Source organism: Myotis myotis, unplaced genomic scaffold, assembly GCF_014108235.1.
Source record: "Myotis myotis isolate mMyoMyo1 unplaced genomic scaffold, mMyoMyo1.p scaffold_m19_p_5, whole genome shotgun sequence".
Classification (NCBI taxonomy): domain Eukaryota; kingdom Metazoa; phylum Chordata; class Mammalia; order Chiroptera; family Vespertilionidae; genus Myotis; species Myotis myotis.
The window spans coordinates 46,347,057-46,368,825 of record NW_023416357.1 but is presented as its reverse complement, the minus strand read 5'-3'; the positions used below and the strand labels follow the sequence as shown (position 1 = coordinate 46,368,825).

At 35.8% G+C, this 21,769-nt stretch overlaps 1 protein-coding gene across 2 annotated transcripts in view; it reads left to right on the top strand.

Moving 5' to 3' along the window:
• EDIL3 (EGF like repeats and discoidin domains 3) overlaps positions 1–21,061 on the top strand; it is a 409,273-nt gene extending 388,212 nt beyond the window's left edge. For both annotated transcript variants that reach the window (XM_036309338.1, XM_036309337.1), the window contains one exon: positions 17,469–21,061. In XM_036309338.1, the coding sequence (XP_036165231.1) occupies positions 17,469–17,618 (150 nt within the window). In that variant the 3' untranslated portion in view covers positions 17,619–21,061. The remainder of the gene's footprint in view (positions 1–17,468) is intronic.
• Positions 21,062–21,769: the final 708 nt, after the last annotated feature.

The following is a 21,769-nucleotide window of genomic DNA, read 5'->3' as shown; positions in this document are numbered from 1 at the left end:
CTGCTGAGGGAGGCCAGACTTCAGCTTTGGCCTATGGGGAGCGGGCCTAAGCCATCAGTAGGATATCCTCTGAGGGCTCTCAGACTATGAGAGGGGGCAGGCTGAGCTGAGGGACCCCTCCAGTGCATGAATTTTTGTGCACCGGGCCTCTAGTTTACTTATAATTTCATATATCCTTTATAGATGTGCTCATCTTCTTTAGAGAGGCCCTACACAACTTAGCAATTAATTTTTCTAAACTTCAACAAGCCAACTTCTGTTGACTCTTCGTATTATTTATGTCTCGTTTTCCATGGTTACTTTCCATAAGGGAAAAATGTCCTTATTCTTTACAAGTGCAAATTTAACTACAAGCTTTTGTCCTAATAAATATAAAAAGTGAACTGAATGTTTCAGGGAAAAATACGTGCCTGTGAAATGTTTTATTGATGCACATTTCAAAAGGAAATATTTACAGAGTTTTCTAATTCCTTTACTTGTGCCTTTCTGTTTGTTGTTTTAGACTTCTGGCTCTAATATATTTTTGGAGTTTGTGTATGGAATCTAATGTAGATCCAGAAATAAGATTTATTATTTCAGCAAAACAATATTAACATAATAGCAATATTTTAGATTTACTGTAAGTGACATAAATTAACTTTTTATAATGTATGCATGAATGCCTTTTCTGTTTTTCATTAGTCATAGCTGACTACCAAGCCTCAGGAAAGCAATGCTGAGGAAAATTATATATGTGCATAGGAGTGTCTAAATATATGTAGGAATACGTGTGTGTGTGTGTGTGCGTGTGTATTTGCACACCAATAGTCAATTGGAAAAAAAAATAGATGCTTTGTTCTTTTCATTTAGATGTCAGCTTTTCACTACCCTCTCAGAGCATTTATAAAAATTATAGTTAACTTCAGTAGTCTATATTTTTACAAAATTTCACATTAAACCTTTTATAATTGAGCATGTGATAACAGTCTCACCACAGTCCCTTCATTCTCTAGTTTACAAGATGTATTTTCTAACATTTAGCCAACATTTATATTTCTCTACAACATGGATTCAGATACATTTTTTTATTTGAAAGTCAAATGTTCCTTTGCTCTCATGAAAGTGACATTTGTTTTATACTTTTGGAGCTGTTTTTTTACTGCAGTTAGCAGGAAAATTGCACAATTTCACAGACACTTTCAGTATTTAATTTTTAAGGTTATAAGCCAAAGTAAAAACAATAAATTTCAGGAAGAGTACTTATATGGAAACATTACAAATTAAGATGGATTTTTTCATCCAGTATATTAGTCATAATATCATAGTGTTTAAATAAACCTGAATTCACACTTGGGGAGCTTCCATCTTTGGGGGGAAAATGAAGCTTCTAATATCCTATTTTGTCTCTCTCCCTGAAAAATCATCCAGGATTTTTAAAAGCATAAGTCAAAAACATTGCAGCTTTACTCTGGATTCTCTATAAGAGAAAATCCAAAACCCCATTTCCAATAAGATTTTGTTTGACCTTAGAGATTAATGACACATATTCATCAAGTACAGTCTACAATACTTTAGTGAACTCTCTAATTCAGTTGTTACCAAAAGCATCTGATCATACATGTGAGAGCATGTAAAGAAATAAAGATTTCTGGGCCCTGCCTCTGCTCTGGGGGTGAGCTAGGAATCTAACTATTTACAGAGGCCCCAGCTAATGTGAATAATAAGCAAGTGAGAAAGATTACTCTAATTGTCTCCCAAGTCAAAAGTAAGTTTTTGAAACTAAGTGTTAATTCTGAATTTTTACAAGTCAAAATGGAATATATTCTTATTCGTTAGAACTTTGGTTGACTTCTAATTTGCCAATAGAAGTCAGTATGAATCAATGTCTCCAAAGTTTAGATTTTAATAAGCTTGTCAAATATCTTATGAACACTAGAAGGTAAACACGTATTAGTTTTCAACAAATCTTAAATTTTAATAATAGATTTAACTAGTTAGGAACACAGATTATCCATTCACTCATGTGTCCAGTAGGCATTTATTGTCTACTCTATGCAGATGTATGGGGAAAAGAATCTCAGCATGACACAGTGGCTCCAAGAACTCCCAATCTAATGAGGAGCTCAAGACAGGTGGAAGAACTTTGTTTTCAAGTCAGCTTTTTTGAAGAATCAATACATAACCTACCCAGTATACTATCTGATAAGACAACTCTAGGAAAGAAGTAGAGCATAGGTTATGTCCATTTCATAAAAGTCCATGATTCTCCAATGGGAAAATAGATTTCCTGGTTCTTGGAGACTTCCTTTGTTTTCTCAACATTAATGTGAAAAACAAGCAGCAAGTCACAATTCTCATTAATAAAGCTTCCATAATGTGTATTGGAGGATATATTCAAATTTGACAGTAACTACAAGGCATCCTTCCTTTCTGCTGAAGCTGGCACCCTCCATTAGCTGAAATTAAATTTGAATATTTAAAACCTGGAAAGTCCAGCTCATCAGTGAGGCAGACTGAAGGAGACATGGGTCCAGTAGTCAATAGCCATGCTCTTCTTTTGAAGTTTGGCCTGGCTCAGAAATTTAAAACCTGAAGAAGCCCTTTGGAGGGAAAGAGATGGAATCTTCCGTGGCAACCACTGAGGAGGATGCCAGGAGGAGGAAAATGAAAGGGGTGAATTGGCCTTGCAAGGTGGAGCAGCCCCCAGTTTTTGAGCAGCAAGAGCAAAGAGAGATTCTCTTCGTCTCACATGGAGATGATGAGTTTCATGCGCTCAGAGCTCTGTTACTGCTTTACATAAGGCAGGGAAGGAGGGAAAGTAGCTGCTTTTCTGAAAGCAATTTTCAATAACTACTTGACTAAACAAAACACTCAACTTCAAAAATAGCAAGTGAGCTGTGCCCTTACATGATGGAGATTTATATGTAGCCACAGTAGAGTGCTTACTGAGGTTTTTGGTGAGTGAATTAATTAGAACTAAGTTAAAAAGATGAGGATATAGTTTGTTTTCTAAAAATAAGGACAGTCTTATTTAAATAACCACCATCTGGTATCACGGTTATTTAGAATTTTATCTGCTTTTTTCCTTGTTGTAATTCAATATTATGGGAACTGACTAAGATATGGCTGGTGTGAAGAATGCAAAATTGCCTATAGTTACATAAATGTGGTGGTATTTTCAAACTCCAGATATTACTTGAGAAGGTTGCTATTTTGACATAGTGTAAAGTTTAATGATGAGCTCACCCTTTTTAATTTTAAATTGTAGGGTGGGGAAAAGTAGGTTTATAATTGCTTGTAGGGAAAATAATACAATAACTAATAAATAATAACATAAGAATAAACTCTGTTTTTCATATACTCACAACTGTAAATCTGCTCAGGAGTAGAGAGAGGGAGATAATAATAGTTAATGTCATGATTCCACTTTTAGTGCTATAAAAACTACATTGAATTAAAGATTTAAAAAATGGTGTTCTTTAAGACTGAATGGAGGTCTGCTAACTGATGAAGAGACAAAATATTTATTGAAACAATGTAAATAAAGAGGTTCAGTTATTTTCATAATATATATATAGTATACCAATTACAAAACTCAAGGAAGTCCTATAAGTCCTCATTTAGCATTTGTAATGCATGCTCTTGCCAAAAATAGAATGGGATCTCTGTGAATTTTGCCAAGGTCTCTGAGCAAGAAGGCCACAATCTCATGAAATATTCCAGTATAGAATTGATATAGCAAAGTGAAAGTTGTTTGCAGTTCTAGATCTGCCTGCTGGATTGGGAAAGGATAAGCACATTGAACAAATTTAAATTTGCAAAGTAGCCTATTGTCACCAGTGACCAGAGTGACAGTTGTGAAGGTGCACAGAGAACAACATGCTGGAGACTCTTCTCAGAATCAGTTGTGAAGTGGGGGCTTGGGGTCAGAAACAAGGCAAAAAACTGGGTGCACCTTCAGAGGCAAATAGACAGGACTGTCTTTCCATTTTCATGTTTACATGAATACAGGTGTCCTGCCTACCTAAAGATGTCTGTTCCTGAACCTAGCATAAAGAAGGGTTTAGGAGCAGGAGAGGAAGAGAGGAATAGGAAGTGTATTTATGGGTTGGAGAGGGTTAGTAACTTAAATAATTACAATTCAAGAATCAAGTAACTAGCTACATGGTAGAAATAAAAGGTAACCTAAAGTGACAGACTAGCTATAGGAACAATCAGAGGCCATTGTCTGTTAAGGAGCTCATTAATTTTAAGAAGTCTCTTGTTTTATTTGGAGACAATAGAAAACTAGTTGTCTTTCTTCAAGGATTGATTTAAAGTTGCAAAGAAGATTTTTTGTTTGTTATTTTATAGTCTATAATATTAAAGATTAGCAATGTGAAATATATGGTTAATTTTGGCTAGGGAAGCCTTTACATTTCTTAGGTGGTAATTGTATTCTTTTAATCTTCTTTATTTAAAACAAAATTAAAGTGCTTGTTTAAGGACACACCATCAGGTAGTAGAAAAAAAACACAAGTAAATATCAAGCACAAAATCCATAAAACTCAATAATTTGGGGGTTGATTGCTCTTATGACTCATATTCAGTGACAGATAACATCCCAGCACAGATGCTATGAAACATCATTCTCAATAAGTTTATGGAGAAAGAGGAAAACAATGTAGGAAATACAATGAGTAATGAATATGTGTTTCTTCTTTGTGTTATTTTATGTCCTAAAAACCCAGAACGCCTTTATTTTCAAAAAATATGATAAACTACCTAAAATGTGAAAACACGTAGTTTTTTTAAGTTAACAGATATTCTGCATGAATGAAAAAAAGATGTGTGAAAAACACAAGAAATGTGTATATAATAGTGTTATTAAAGTAAAATGTTTATAAATAAAAAATAACATTTTTATTATTATACTAGAGGCCTGGTGCATAAAATTCATGAATGGGGGGAGGGGGTCCCTCGGCCTGGCCTGCACCATCTCCAATCCGGGACCCCTCAGGGGATGTCCAGCTGCCGTGTGGGATGGGGCCTAAACGGGCAGTCGGACATCCCTCTCACAATCCCGGACCACTGGCTCCTAACTGCTTGCCTGCCTGCCTGATCGCCCCTAACCACTCTACCTGCCTGCCTGATCACCCCTAACTGCCTCTGCTTGCCAGCCTAATTGCCCCCTAATTGGTCCCCTGCTGGCCTGGTCACCCCCTAACTGCCCCCCTGCCAGCCTGGCTGCCCCCTAACTGCCTCCGTCCTGGCCCGGTCACCCCCTAACTGTCTGAAAGGAAGTCAGATGTCAGGAAGATGTCCGATTAACCCAGTTTAATTAGCATATTACCCTTTTATTAGTATAGATGCTTTGGGGCCTTGTTTCCCAATGCTTCAATGCTGAAAGCCTTAACATTTTATTTTTGTTTTCCTAATCAGCCATCACTCATTAGAAATTAATAAAAATATCTGCACTGAAAATTCTGAATATCTCACATATATGATTGATTTACATATTATTAGACACAATCATCTATACTAATAAAAGGGTAATATGCTAATTAGGCCAGACATCTTCTGGATGTCCTTCCAGACAAAGCCATGGTGGCAGGGGCCAAGGCAGAGGTGGTTAGGGGCTATCAGGCCGGCAGGGGAGGGCAGTAGGGGTGATCAGGCCTGCAGGGTAGCAGTTAGGGGCATCAGGCCAGCAGGCAGAGTGGTTAAAGGTGATCAGGTAGGCAGGCAAGTGGTTAGGAGCCAGCAGTCCCAGATTGCAAGAGGGTGCAGGCCGGACTGAGGGCCTCCCCCCTGTGCAAGAATTTCGTGCACTGGGCCTCTAGTACAATATTCCTCAGTAGAAAATAATTACTTATTATCTTATTTAGGTCATCCTTGTACTACTACTATGAGGGACCCATCAAGTGTTAGAACAAGTAAGACACTATGCAATGACCAAACTGTTAACACATAAAAAATAAATATATTGATTGTTGATAGACTTGGAATGGTCAAGAAAATAAAACTTTAATAAATGATTTAAAATTCAAGTATTTTATCATTTACTAAATGGCTGTAATGAACCCAGTAAGGAACTTATCTAAGAAAAATTGTTAATATTTTTGTTAGAAAAATGGGAATGTCCTATTTAATGGGAATCTAGTAGTTATCTGTCATGCCATGAAATCAAGTACTCGATCAGTCTGAGTAAGACAGAATCCACGTCATTATTTTGGTGGTTGAAACTATGCATTGACCATTGGATAGAATACAGGGAAAAAAATGAATCCAATTCATTTCTAAATAAAATTCCAAGCAACTAATATTTTGACTTTTTAATATAATATTCTTTTGAAGGTAAAAAGAACCTTTCAAGAACACTAATTCTACATGGTGCACATGCCATTTTTACTATCCACCATCACACCATCACCTGCAGCATATTGAGCAATTAAAAGTCTTTACCACTTTCAAAATGAATTAATATTCCAGTCTTTTCTACTTTTCTTTAGTTTAAATCTAAAAAACACTAAAAGATACTTGTTATAGTTCCATGTTTATGCGAAACTATAACAAGATTTCTGACTCTTCCACACCTTCTAAAGTGACCCACTGGCTAGTGATTCTGATGTATTTCCTTTTATTGGATCTCAAAGTAAAATTGCATTAGGATGCATGGAGTGCTCTTGAGACACACATTTGTGTTAAGCCCCTTGGGGATCTTATAAAAAAGGCAACACATTTCTCATCATTACAAAGTTTCTGGTGTAGCTAGAAACGCAAAACTGATTAAAAGATAACTTTGAAAAATAAAAGATAAATCCAGTGATTATAGCTGTATGAAGGGACACTCCCCCCAGTTTTTCTGCAGCTGTGAACAGGTGACCAAACCTAAGAAGACTGAACACAGGAATTAACTTCCAGCTCTCCATTAAAGCTAGAAACAAATTTAATTTTGTACAGATAAATGAAATATTAAATAATTAATAATAGCTAAAAGAGGACGTTTTTCATAACAGTGAAAATAATACTACTTTTACATAGCAAAATAACACTTTTGTTTCTTACTTTTGGTAGTTCACCAATAGCTATAAGTAATAGCAAAGTTGACGTTTACCTCCTGATAGCAAGTATATTTTAATAATCAATATACCCTCAGATCTTTGAGACAAAATCATCCAGAATTCAGCTCAGACCAAAGCAGAGTTTGCACCTGCTCAGCTCAGGCAAGGATTCCCTATGTTCTTCCCATAAGATTGTCAGATTTAGGAAATAAAATAAAGGATGCCCTTTAAATATGAATTTCAGATAAACAATGAATAATTTTTAGTATGTGTATATCTCATAACTTATATCTCACAACCCCGTTTCCATTAAAGATCCCCTAGATCTTCCAGCTGGGTTAGCCAGTCTCCTGAGAATGCACAGAAGAACAGAAGATAAAGGAGAAAGCCTTCCTTCTTGCCTAGGCATACACACACACACACACACACACACACACACACACACACACACTCTCTGTTTCAGCTCTGAACTCCCCCTTTGCTGCTTCATCACTCATCTCCAGGATTATCTTCTGCCACTCCCTGATACTCTTTTCTCCTCAGCACCAGTTTGGATGAGACCCATGCTGAATGCTTAAATCACTGCTGTGCTCATACATGTGTCTCTGTACTAAGTCATTTCTGACCAAGACAATATAAAACCCTTCAGAGACGTGGAGTGACAAAAGGTTCTTAATGTGGGATGAGAATTATCAGCCACCAATTTCTCTATTGCCCCATCATCTACATATCTACTATGAAGGGATACACTCAGACTATAGATTGTTCTGATAAAATGCAAATGCTGGGTGTGATTTAGGAAATTTTAAGAGATGAGCACTGGGCTTCAATAGAGAGGCAGGCTACCTGTACTTTTTAGAAAAAAAGGAAAGGCATTTCTGCAATTCTGATGTTAGACTGAAAAGAAAAGGTTAGATGCTCTTAGTTTCTGACAGCACTTGGTAATATCTTGTGGAGATATCTTTGAAAAGGAGATGATTTTCCAGTTCTAATTTTTCTGCAGGAATATTTCTTATGGCAGTTAAAATCTGAGTGCTAGAGGACAGATAGTGTAAATATATAGCCACAGTGTAGAATGACATATTTTATGTTCCATAAATCTTTACAGGCAGTCATTCTATGTGATATATTTCCTAGGATATTCCTGTTACTTAAGGAAACTTTCATCACAAAAGGAGTTAAATGTGGTGGTGTGTCCCACCTACTGACTTTTAGACTGAGCATTCTAAATGCCCGCTAGTTTAGGAGAAGGAAGATAACAGTCGACAGAGTTAGTATCTTCTGATTTTTCTCTGGGTGATTTTCCAGGGTCACACCAAGTAACAAAGGTCATGTGAATTTTTCAGTGAGGCTCTTCCAGCTCTTTCTAGGAAGCTGCCAGGTCTCCAGCTCCCTGGAGTCCAGGTTATGAAAGAAAACCACAGATGGAATGGAAGTGGCTGCTCTGTCCCCAGACCCTTTCCACTTTCCCCTGACCGGGTTGTCTCTTAGCAAATCCTTGGTTCAACTTGTCGCTCTCACACTGGACTAGGAAATTACAAGTGTAACCTATGCCAGCTTTCCAGTAATAGAGAAGTTGGTATGGCTATGGAGAGATAGAGCCCTTAATCTCATATCTCTTTGGGTCAGTTGACCCCTTCTATGTGAGGCCAGAAGTTATAAGTTCTCAAAAATACTCCCAAAGACGTGCCATTTCCTCCTCTTTCCCAACCTTCAACCCCCATAGTGCCAGGAAAGAATGAATTTTAGAAAGAGATTTCAGCTCTTTACCAATCCAGAATTGTATATCAGCCAACCAACTTTCACATCAATTACAGGAAAATGACAGAGAACATGTGACAATTTAAAAAGTAATAAATGACCCTTTATAGCCAGGGTAGAAAAAAATACAACATATTTGCATTTTGGGCCAATTATATTTAAAATATCCCATTGGTGCATTTTAAAGAAGAAAAAAAAAAAAGTCTAACAGAAAGAACAATAGATTGCAAAATAGTACTACAAGAATTCTAAGTGAATATAAAATTTCTGGCTAAGTAAAAATTTTTGGAATATAATCAGAGATTTATATACAGTCTAAGCATGAAGCAAATCCAGATCAGTTCAGTGAAATGTAGCATTCCCTTAAGCCAAAGACCTAGATTTTTGCATAATTACAAAAGAGAGCCCATTTCAGAATCACCAGAAATCTCCTGAGAGCAACAATGAGAGTGGAATAATGTTCTCAGAGAATCCATATATTAATTTCAATGCTTGAAAATGATTCATGCGCAGGTGGAAGAAAGACATGGAACTAGTCTCCATGTTTTTTCTTTTCACTCCCCCACAAACAAAAATGTTCTATAATTGTACCTTTGAAGTTAAATCCTTGGATGGGCAATTTGAAAGCTTTATTTAATTTCATTGAGGTAGCTTGGAAAGCAAAGAAATCTCTGAAGCAACCAGGGTCCAGACTTTTAAAAGGGCTTAGAAACAAAACAACATTTTGAAAGGAACACACAGAAATTGGCATCCAATATGAAATATGATGCAGAATTATTTATATATGTCACCATGCTCTACAGCTTTCAGAAAACCTGACTGCAGTTTCTCTGATTTTAAATTAATCCTCAGTAGATGGCCAAAGTAATATTCCCCAAAGAATGTGTAAGCCTTTGTAAAAAATGACATTAAAGAAATATGGAAGAATAAAGATGTGGAATTGTTTTGTTACTAAAATATGAAACAGAACAAGTAATACTAGTTGTTTGATATATTTATTAAGTTTTTGTCCCTGAGAATAAATACTATCCAGAAACTGAAAACAAGTGCAAGTAAAAATGGAATAGAACCTAAGAGTAGAAAATGTAGGTAGTGTACTCCAGGACTACCATCAATACATTACAATAGGTTGTCAAGTCAGGGTTTAATCGAAGAATCCGAAAAGGCTGAGATAATAACTAATCTTGTCACAAGTCTGGCACATGATATGAGAAAGTTTTAGAAACAATCCTGTCAAACAACTGAGGTCCCTTTTCAGACTAATCAATGTTACAAATATAAAAAGTCCGCTAACCTTGCAACATTAATTGCTCATTGCAAAGTTTGGAAGTTCACAATTCCACTTATTTCTGACACCAATTGCAGGTTCACAGGTCCCTAAGACCACCTCAGGTTGGATAATCCACTAGAAGGACTCACAGAGCTTGTTTAAAACTACACTCACAGTTACACTTCATGACAGCGACAGGTTTCAGATAAAAATTAGCCAAGCATATGCAGCGGAGTCCAGAAGAGGTCCAGGCGTGAGCTTTCTGCCCTCTCTCAGCGGAGTCCCGGACGGTGCTGCCAACCAGGGAAACTCACCTCAGCCCTGATGGGCAGAATGTTTATTGAAGCTCAGTCACATAGACATGGTTCAATGCTTCCATGGCTGACTTTAGTCTCCAGCCCCAAAGGCCCCACCATAGCTCACATTGTTGGCGTGGACTATTTGGTGTGGCCTAAAGCCCCCACATAAACAGAGACCCTCTTATCATTTGGGACTTTCCAAGGGAGTTAATTTTTCCCCAGAAGCTGAAGACAAAGGTCAAACATCCCTTTGGGTAAGGTTAGTCTTTCATTACACAAAGTTGTATCAACTATACACTGCTCACTGGAATGACATGTATCTACAGGTGTTATGACTAAACTAGATTTGACACATCCTGAACTATGCAGAAATTTTCACCTGCTAACACACTGTTTCAGGAGGGTGTGGCCTTACTTCATCAGCACTTTATTAAAAATATATTTTATTGATTTTTTTAACAGAGAGTAAGGGAGAGGGATAGAGAGTTGGAAACATCGAACAGCTGCCTCCTGCACACCCCCCACTGGGGATGTGCCTGCAACAGAGGTACATGCCCTTGACCGAAATCGAACCTGGGACCCTTCAGTCTGCAGGCCAATGCTCTATCCTTTGAGCCAAACCAGTTAGGGCACCTCTTCAGCACTTTTTCAGGGCAGCAGTGCTACTCAAGATGGTTTGGGTTGGAAGACACTGTGGCAGCTCCCTGTCCCTCTGTGCTGCTGAGGATTTTTGCTCCAGCATTGTTGGGGTGTCCGATAGTGATGACTCATCCCCAACTCATTCTTCTGCAGGCTGGTGATCAATATAGACTCTTGTTAATACAATCTACTATCTCCAACAATAGTCTTTCATGATTTTTTGTTTGTTTATTTGTTTGTTTATTGGGGGTACGTCTTAGAATGGGATTCTCTTCTAGATAGGCACTATTTTCCAAGGAACATTTCCTAGAATATTGGAATTTACCTGAAAACTGGTTTCTTGTTTCCTTATTACATCTGAAAGAATGTACTTATATTTAGACTAATTTTGTTACAGTTTCATTGGTTTAGTGGAATTGATTGTAGAGAAAACCATCAAGAATGATATAGTAGCCATTCAATCATGAAATGGCTTCAGGATGCTGGTAAATTTTCCTAGAAAATTGAATTCACTGAAAATAGCTAGAGTCTATGTCAGCTAAAAGAATCAAACTTTGTTTTCAAACTTTTTATATCCAATCACTAACAGAAGTTTCACACGTGAAACTGCCAATAAGAATTTTTTAAAATCTTTATTATTGAAAGTATTACATATGTCCTTTTTTCCCCATTTTATACAACTAACAGAAACTTTTTAAAAAAAATAATTTATAACATTTAAAAATAATTTTTATTTTATTTTTTAATAAAAATCTTTATTTTTTAAATGCTCCTTGAAAGGGCAAAGTCCGTATAAATTAAATTGCAGCTTAGCCTAAAATATATTGATAATCTAATCATAAAATCAGAAAAAAAAGAAGTCTTTCTTATAAACCTATCCAAATAGATAAATATTATGTTTAACACCATTTGTGCATATTTATTCTGTGAAAATGTCCATAAGGCATTAAGCCACTTAAAACATTGATTCAAGCTATAGTAGAAATATTTAACAATCCAAAAAATTCAAGGAATGTTGATAGTAAGTACATAAAAATGCGTTTTATGATGCTGATCTATAAACTAATAAGTATAACTCCATCATGTCACCATAAAAATCAGATTTTATACTTACATAATACATAAATGGTTACTTTATAAAAAGATACTTAAATCCTAATGTCCACTAAATTTCCACTACTTTTTAAATACATCATAATTTTAACTAGTAATTACTATTTTAAATGTCATAAATTCAATAAACTGAAATGAAATTGAGACAAATATAAATTTCTACATCTACTATAAATCTATTTTAGAGTAAAATATTGAAGAAAATTTAGAGAAATTTTATGAAAAAGTTCAGAGTTTACTTAACCATAAATCAATTAGTCATAACCAAAAATGTAGTATAATAGTTTTAAATCTTAGACTGCATTGACAGAAAGATTGTATCTACAACAAACGTGTACTCTTTTGAGCCATTGTATACTGTGTCCAAACAAATACTCGAATCAAGTTACAGTTAAACCAGAGGGAAACCAATGGAATAAAATCAAGATAAGTTTGAAATTCATCTTACTTGAGGAAGTGTTTGAAGAACCATGGAAGTTTACCCTTGAGTTTGAATTTGAAAGCTTTGTGTTAGTTATTATTAAATATGTAAAAAGTGATGCTGGGTACGTCTTTTTGTTCTTGTTGCTTTTGGATACCTAGATTTCTATACGCATAAGAATAAAGCACTCAGATCAGTAGATGGACCTTAGGAAGAGACATATTCCAGGCCAATAGATAGGCAGACATTTGAAGTGTCTAAATATGTACCTGCCCTGTTACACTGAGATCGGTGGACAGTTCCACGTCTGAAATAAAGAGGGCATTTGGTGCTGTGCCTTCTCTTCCAAGTCTCAGTTTCTTCCATTTATGGGTAGAATTAAATAAAAACAGAGTTTCTCAGCAATCAGACTGCTCTTCTAACTTCTTTATAAGCATTCCAGATGAAGAGGACACGTAATTGAAATTACGTATGCTAAATAAAGAATGCCTAGCTTTTATACTCTCCTGCTCTCTCCTTCCCCGCGCCCCCACACATACACCATGCTGCCCTAGAGAAATGGATTTTTTATCTTTGTCCTTTCTCTCTCTTAAGGACATCAGATCAGAATAAATGTATAGCCAATAAAGCCAATGGTGCGGTACGTTTGAAGCTATTAACAAGGCAAATGCAGAAAACTTGAGAAAGCTTTTTTAACCCATTTATTTCCTTAGTATCTGGAATCCCACATATGGTTTTAGTCTCCACATATCAGAAAAGAGGTAGTGAAATGTAGAGAGGGTGACCTATAGGCAGAGGGATGCACTGGTGGCCACTTGACACCTTGCTAAAAAACTGACTTGCAGAGCTCAGGGAGGCTGTAAAAAAAAAAAAAAAAAGCTTAAAACTACTCACTATTTGGACCATAGGAAGTAAATTCCAAAAGCTTAGAACAATGGGAATCTCTTTAAAACTTTTAATGACTTAAGTTTAGGACAAATAAAAAGAATTACATCTTCATAAACCAGATGAGTTGCTAATTAAGTAGTATATGCAAGAAATTCCCCAAAGGATTTCTGGATATTTGTGGAAGGCAGAGTCATAATACATGACCGCTAAGAGAGGCTGAGTCAGCCTTGGGCTGTTCGGCTGTTCTCTCCGGCCCGCGAAGCCGAAAGAGCGGAGGGTTCTCTTGCTCTCCCCTCTGCTCCTTCACCAGCAGCAGTGTTAACACGGCAACGTCGGGAAACACGGCCGCAGCTCCTTCTTCTGAGTCCAGTTTAAGAACCCATTGTGGCCCTGGAGTCAAAAAGTTTGCCTCCCTCCAAGTTCCTTGGCTCCTCCTACTGATGACATCTACTCTGGCCTTAATACTCCATTGTTTCTAACAAAGAATGACAAATCTCATCTTATAAAAATATTAAGTGTTGCTGGAATATTAAATTTTATCCAGTAGTCTCTGTGCATTGAGATTTGAATCCTCCCTTGAATCTGATTTGAATTTTAACTAGTAGAGTTGATATTAGAGAACAAATTCCAAGATCTCAGTCACATTGAGGCAGCTGCATTTTCTCCTACATACTCCTGAGCTGTAATTGTGCAAACCTCTCCAAAATACCTGGAGTGCTTTTTTTCTTGAGGCCCCATATGTTGGTTGAAGCCTAAGAGACCCCTGAGATGAGCATGTTTGAGTATATCAGCACACTTGTCATCAGCTAATTAAATCTCCTGAAACTGAAACTTGTGCAAATTCCTTTAAAAAACTTCTCAATAAAAGCCACTTTCTCACAACTCATGTTTTCCCTGCTATACGGAGATTTAAGTTTCTCCATCAGCCATTTCAGGCTTGATTTCAATCAAGGTGCTTAAATCTCTAAAGTGTGTATGTGAAAGCACTCTTCTAGAATTCTTAGAGTTTATGAAGCTAACTAAAAACACTGAGTTTGCATTTTGGCCAGGTGAAACATGGAAATGGCATTCTTAAGCAGGCTCTTCCCAGTGCTAGAGATAAGAAAACAGCATATGTGCCACATGTTTGCACAGCAAGTACAAGATGTCATGCTGGAATTTGCAAATGTGTGCTTTGTGTTCGATGCTGTGTCATTACTGAGAGAACTCTGAAAATAAGACTGTGTTTTCAGAACTTTTAGATCACAGTTTGGGTGATTCCAGTGTGGATCTTGGCTGTTTTTCTGTGGACATTTTTGTTGTAAGTCATCCTGTTTTATGAAACTTCATTTAATTTTTTTAATGAGCATGCACATATTTATGACTTTCACACAATAAATCAGAAATGCCCTAGCTGTGTGCAATTTCAGAGCTGATGCCATTTCTCTATATGTATTCTCCATGATAAAGAGAGGGGTATAGGTAATAAGTGGACTGTAGCTTCATGGGTTGATAGTTTCTTATGAAAACGTGTGCTGAAGACCAGCAACGTAAAAGAAAATTGTTTCTTCCCATATTTCCTTCCCAACAAGTGTCATAAGGCTATATTTTGGACTGTTATAGATCTTGTGATGAAAGTTAATGAATTTAAACTCTATTAATCCCAAAGATATACATTAAGATCTCTAGCAGGGCTATGAAATTGGATTTTAGTTTTTATATTAAATTGTAACACCACAGTCTCAGTGAAGCATTTGAATCTAATATCATATGTCGGAGAGAAAGTCAGGAAACCGTAGTGTGTACTCTCCTATTTTCTGCTGTTGAAATGACAACCTCTCAAGATTTTGATAAGCATTTGTAGGGTATGTCCTATACATGTGAACGTGTGCTAACAGAGGCACTGTTACTTAGTAACACATTTTAATCCAGAGCTAATTCCTCCTTGGTCAGTGCAAGCCCGAGCATTGCTGAAGATGAAATTTTTATTATATGAATGTGAATTCAGATATGCCAGGAGGATGAATTCTAGATGTGGCATAGTTCAGTATTCTCTTCTTCAGCAAATATTTTTCAATAATAGCTTTTGAGATATATTTGGTGTCAAGTTGAAAAATCATTCCCCCACCAGATGTCAGTGGCACTTGTATTTCCCCTCATAATCTTTCCATGAAACCAGCAGAAAGATTACCCCATGTTGTCTGTTGCTTCTATTAATCAGTGTCATGCTGTCTAATGCTTCAGAGAAGAATATCTTTATTTTTTTTTCTTTCCAGGGAACCTTTTTGATCATATGGGACTGAACCAACTAAAAATAAAAGGCTATTTTTAAAACATTCCCTTTAGTTTTAGGATGTTCAAAGATACGGGCTAAATATTGTCATTGATAATGGAGGTTTTTTTTCACTGCTTTGGGGAAGTTTTATTTTCAGGTCTCCCTTTAGACATATAGGTATGTTTTGATCTCAAGCAAGAAATAAAATTATCTTCTCATTATAAGATGCCTCATAAAGTTACAAGGGAAACCTTGAAGTAATTTTTACTATCCTAATAGCTCTAATCCAAAAGTGTAAATATGAAACACTTAGAAATACTTAAATGTTCAGAATCCATGGTTTAAAATAGTAAAATCTTTAAGACTAAGTATTATAAATACATGAATTTCTCCAAAAATAATGTATCATTTTATGCCATTCTTATCAGGATCCCAATGTCATCATTTTTTAATAATTTTTTTTAAATCCTCACCAGAGGACATTGTTGTTTTTTTATTGACTATTTAAAGAGAAAGAAAGGGAGAGAGAAACATTGATGTGAGAGAGAAACATCGATCCATTGCCTCCTGTACAAGCCCCGACCAGGGATGGAACCCCCAACCTCAGTATGTGCCTTGACGGGGAATCAAACTCCCAACCTTTTGGTGTATGGGATGATGCTCCAACCAACTGAACCACCTGGCCAGGGCAGGGTCATAGTATTGATTCGTTTATCGTGAGGCAGACACTTCTCAAAGTTATTATGAAGGTCTCAAACAAAAGAAGAAAAGGGAGAACAGGTATGTAATGGCAATATCTAAGAGCGTATGGGCACCAATGATCACAACAGTATTGTGTGGATCCAGGAATTAATAGAGAAGCAAAGAAAAAAAAAAAGTATAGTTCAAAAACGGCTTTGATTAGGTTGCCTCTCTTGAAGATGGACTAATCTTGCTCTCTATGGAGAAGTGAGCAAAAAGACACTGTGATAGAGACTGTTATGCTCACCAGATATCCATGTTCTCCTCTCTACTTCCCCGTTTTCATTTGGGCCAGGTTCCTATAATTGATTAAGGCCAATGAGATGTATCCAGAAATGATGCAAGCTGTTTCCATACCTTGCTCTTTCAGATATCCTGCACAATCTAGCAACCCTCTCCCGCCCTGTCCTTTGTGAGTGTGGAGGCCACATGTTTCAAATGTGGCTGAAATTTGCAAGCAACCTGGATCTCTGTGTCACCTCTTAGACAAGAGCACTTTCAGCACACACTGCCTAACCAGCAGCGCTCTGTGACCAAAGCAAAAAATAAACATTTGTTGTATTTTTAAAAATTCATAGGCAAATAAAATGATAGATCTACATAGATTCCTGCATAACACAAAACAGTTTTGTCTTATTTAACTCTTTTTAAAGATTGACAATTTAATTTAAAAATGATTATTAAAAAGAAGCTGCATTTGGGCTGGGCTTTAAGAGGCAGGGGTGGGTGGGTGGGAAGAGATCAACCAAAGAACTTGTATGCATATATGCATAACCCATGGACACAGACAACAGGGTGGTGAAGGCCTGGGACTGGGGGTGGGGGAGCCTAGAAAGGGCTAGAATGAGGGAAAGAGGGGGACATATGTAATACTTTCAACAATAATGATTCTAAAAAAAAGAAAGAGGAAGAAGCTGCAATATGTTTTAAAAAACATAACATGATTTGTTATCAAATCTCACATGGGTTGGGGGGGGGGGACTCCAAATAAGAAAATAATAAAAATAATTCCCAAGAAGAAGCAGCCGTATGATTGATGTTCTTCACTCTCCTTTACCAGGTGTTCCAGGGCAATTTTGACAATGACACCCACAGAAAAAACGTCATCGACCCTCCCATCTATGCGCGGCACATAAGGATCCTTCCTTGGTCCTGGTACGGAAGGATCACGCTGCGGTCGGAGCTGCTGGGCTGCACAGAGCAGGAGTGAGGAGACCCACACCCAGGACCCTCCTCTCTGTTCCCTCCTCTCTATCTCCATGGAATGAACTGTGCTAAATCTGTAGGAAACTGAATGGGGTTTTTCATGAAAAAGTGCTCAAATTATGGTAGGCCACAAACTATCTTTTTAAGGAGGTCTAAGCCTGCCTTTTCAAAGGTTTAATTTGATTTTTATTATTTAAATTTCTTAAGCAACATCACATTAACTGTGAATTTCTTTTCTCACGGTTTCCAGAATCATTCACAATGGTTGAAATATATTAGGGAAAGAGAGTAGCAAGGTTAAAAAATCTCATAGTTATCAAGTAAAAGCAAGAGTTGGTAGAGCTTTTATAATCAATGCACAACCAGTTCTTATCAAAGGGATACTACAATGTTAGCAATAAGATTTTTTTCTTTCTGTAGTGACTCTACATTATCCTAATTGTTTCCCTGTGCCTACCAAACACTGTCAGTGTTTATAACAGAATTTTGAAGAAGAATTTGTAACATGTAGTACTAATTGATATTATAGTTCTTACTTTACTTTTTCTAATCAGACATCATGTGATCTTTTTTTTGGTTCTATTTTATATTCTTTATATTCTATATTGCCTAAATAAGTTCACATTTTTCCAATTGAGTTTTTTTCTATTATTTGCCTAAAAGAAGTATCATTGTTTACATATGGAACATGATTGAAAATGAGTAGATTGATCATAATTAATCTCAGTAGATTGAATATGAAATCTATTTTTGAAGGAGGCTATACCTATGTAAATTCCAGATACTTCCTTTATAAAAAAAATAATATTACCATTTTGGAAAATAAACAAGAACAAAGTTGTATTATGTTCCTTTAAAACCAAAATTTTTATCTTCATTTCCATGATATTTATATAGCCTTATCTTTACTTTAACATAATAGAATGCTGAAGCCTTTGTTTCTCTATTAAAAATATTTCAACAAATGTTAACATAGTGCTGCTTAGCTTGGCCAAGCATACTCATTATTTCTTTGTTCATCTCTGCACTTTCTGTGAAACCAGAATTCTATTAAGATTTGAAACTGGTGGTGGTTTCCCAGGAAAGCACATTGTGTAGTTATTTGTGAGAAGAAAAGTACTTACTAATGGCAAAGTAGTAAACCATTTTCAAGATGAAAATTGATTTCTATTTATTTTGCTTCAAAGGTCCTGAAAAATAAGCAATTATCATAACAATTTGTTATTGATAATGGAGGTTTCATTGACACATTTCTCAAATTAAAGCTCACACTGCCTCCATAAAAGTCCTCAATATCTAATTTATAAGCTTTACAATTATTTCTTTTATAAGGCTTAGACACAGAATTATTGGAGTTTTAAATTAAGGGTCCTGGAAAAGAAAGTACAGTGTGTGTACGAAATGTTGAGGTCCTGTGCAACAACCCTAAATTTTATTTTTTCCTTTTATAATTTGTGCTGCATAACAAAGCCACTAGAATGTTACTGTCTTGTCTGTCCATGTGTTATTAGCATTTCTTAATGATGTATATATGGAGTGGTCTTATAGTGAAGGATTTAAAGAGAAAGTCAATCATGATGGTATTTTTAGTAAGAGCAAAATTAGGACTGTCTGGCCACATATTTGTCCTATGCTCATACACTCTCTACTTAAGGCTCTTAATACCATTAATTTGAAGCATCTAAAATAGTGATCAGTTTTCATAATCTTTCAAAAACAAAATTGCCATGTCTTCAATATTGTTTTTAAGTGATAACTTTAAAGTTAGGAACTTAAATATTTTTAATTTGCTAAATTTTAAAGTCATGTTGCAAATAATTACTTAAGTCCAGAAAATATACACATAAGTATGTGTATATTTTCTGGACTTAAGTAATTATTCTTCTTCAAAATTTTACTGTCCGACCAAATTTCTAGATGTTTTCCTTTGTAGATGATGAATAATTATCATTCTTTACCGAATGTTTTAAAATTTATAATTCTTTGTAATGACTTACTTTTTCAAAATTATTCATGGCTTCCTATGATACTTTGATTTCATTCTATTGATAGCTTTTTAAGCAAATATTTTCAAAGGGAGTTTATTAAAAGTGTATTTGTCACCTTTTAGAAATACAACAAAATGAATTTCTCTTGCCTGTGCATTTTCTCTCTGCTGCTTTAAATGCTCTTCACCAACACGGCACAATAAATGGAATATCTATTTGTCCGCAATGCTCAAAATTCATGACAATGATGGGATTTTGACATGTGGAAATGTTACTAATTATTGTGAAGTGACATGTAGCTTTGATGTCACTTGTATCAGTGACATCAAAGTGAAGTAAATTTACTCTATTTAAATTCGCATTAAAACAAGTGAAATTGTATAAGCATAATATACAGAATTCCCTAGTATTCATCACATTGAGTAATTATAGTATGGTAATTTTATAATCTATGAAATTAACATTTTAAACATCTCCAATTATATTTATGTCTTGTTAAAAGCATTTATCACAGTCACTAATTCTACTATTAGGATTGACTTTCTCTTTCTTTATGACTTCATAAGGACTGTTGTGAATTTTGAAGACTTAGGGTACTAAGATTGTACCTTTGCTAGGCAGCAAATTATGAAATATAATACTGCTGGCATCTGATGTGTCAGTAAGTACAGAAATAACTAATACACAAATAACCTTTGCAAACATTCAAGCTGTGTAATATTCCAATGTTGTTGTTTTTCTTTGTATATATACTTAAATAATGTAGGATGTTGTAAAATCAGTATGACCTTGTCTAGTCTTCAAACTTAAAATAAAACTTTTAAAAATCTGGGATAATTTTGGAGCAGTTGTAATTAAACACATTTTTAAGAATATACAAATTGTCTGAATATGAATGCCCATTACTCTTTAACTAGTTGCTTAGTTTACTTTTTTCCTTTTTATACAAGACAGTTGAAAAATACAGAAAGGTATAGAAATTACAGTAGGCTCCAAATATACATTAACATCAGCAAAACTGGCCTATCCAAAACAAAATCATTAAAATGTGTGCATTTCTTTTTGCTCCTTTTAGCTATGGAAATTTTATTGGAATTCTAATCATCCAAAGTCCTTTCTTAACCTAACACATATTTAAAGAATGGATCTGCTTATTGTTAATCAGATGCTGTTATTTTTGTTGTTTTTAAGTTACATGATTCTCAGTAGTAAAATGAAGAGATCTAGTCAAGTAAGCAGTAACACAAACATTAATATGTATTTACCCATATAACTCAGTCATTGCTTAAGGAGAATCATAACACTTGGCTTTTTCATAAACCCTCTCTGGAAGACACTATAAAATATTAAGTCTGTGTACTTTCCACAGTTTATATATTTTCTTAGATTTCAAAAAAAATCCTATATAATAAAGAGGTAATATGCAAATTAACCATCACTCCAACACAAGATGGCCGCCCCCATTTGGCCACAAAATGGCCATGGGGGGAGGGGGGACAGTTGTGGGCAATCAGGCTGGCAGGGGAGGGCAGTTAAGGGAGACCAGGCCAGCAGGGGAGGGAAGTTGGGGGTGACCAGGCCGGCAAGGGAGTGGTTAGGGGCAATCAGGCAGGCAGGCAGACCAGCATTTGGAAGCCAGCAGTCCTGGATTTGTGAGAGGGATGTCCAACTGCCCATTTAGGCCCGATCCCTGGGACATCCCTCGAGGGGTCCCAGACCCTCCTCTCTCCCCCCAGTGCATGAATTTCATGCACTAGGCCTCTAGTAAGAAAATAACATAAAATATTAAATGTTGACTCCTTAGTTGAGCTTCAGTAGATCTCTGATAGTTCTCAGTACTAACTTACTATATGTGTTTATGTATCCATATATGTTCCACTTTACCGCATTTAATGTGAATGGTTCAGTGGGGTTCCATTGCTTTCCTAATTTTTGCACACACAAAAACCTACAGAAATTGCTTTTACTAAATAAAATCAATTATATATATATTGTTTTTTAATAAGACCAATAAAGAATCATGACAACATGTATACAGAGTAAACATTCATTGTGATAAACAAATAATTATTCAACAGAAAATTTTCAACTATGAGGCTTTTAAAATTACTGATTCATGATGTAAAAATAATAGAAACAGAATTTTGAGAAGGAAAGTCTGACCATG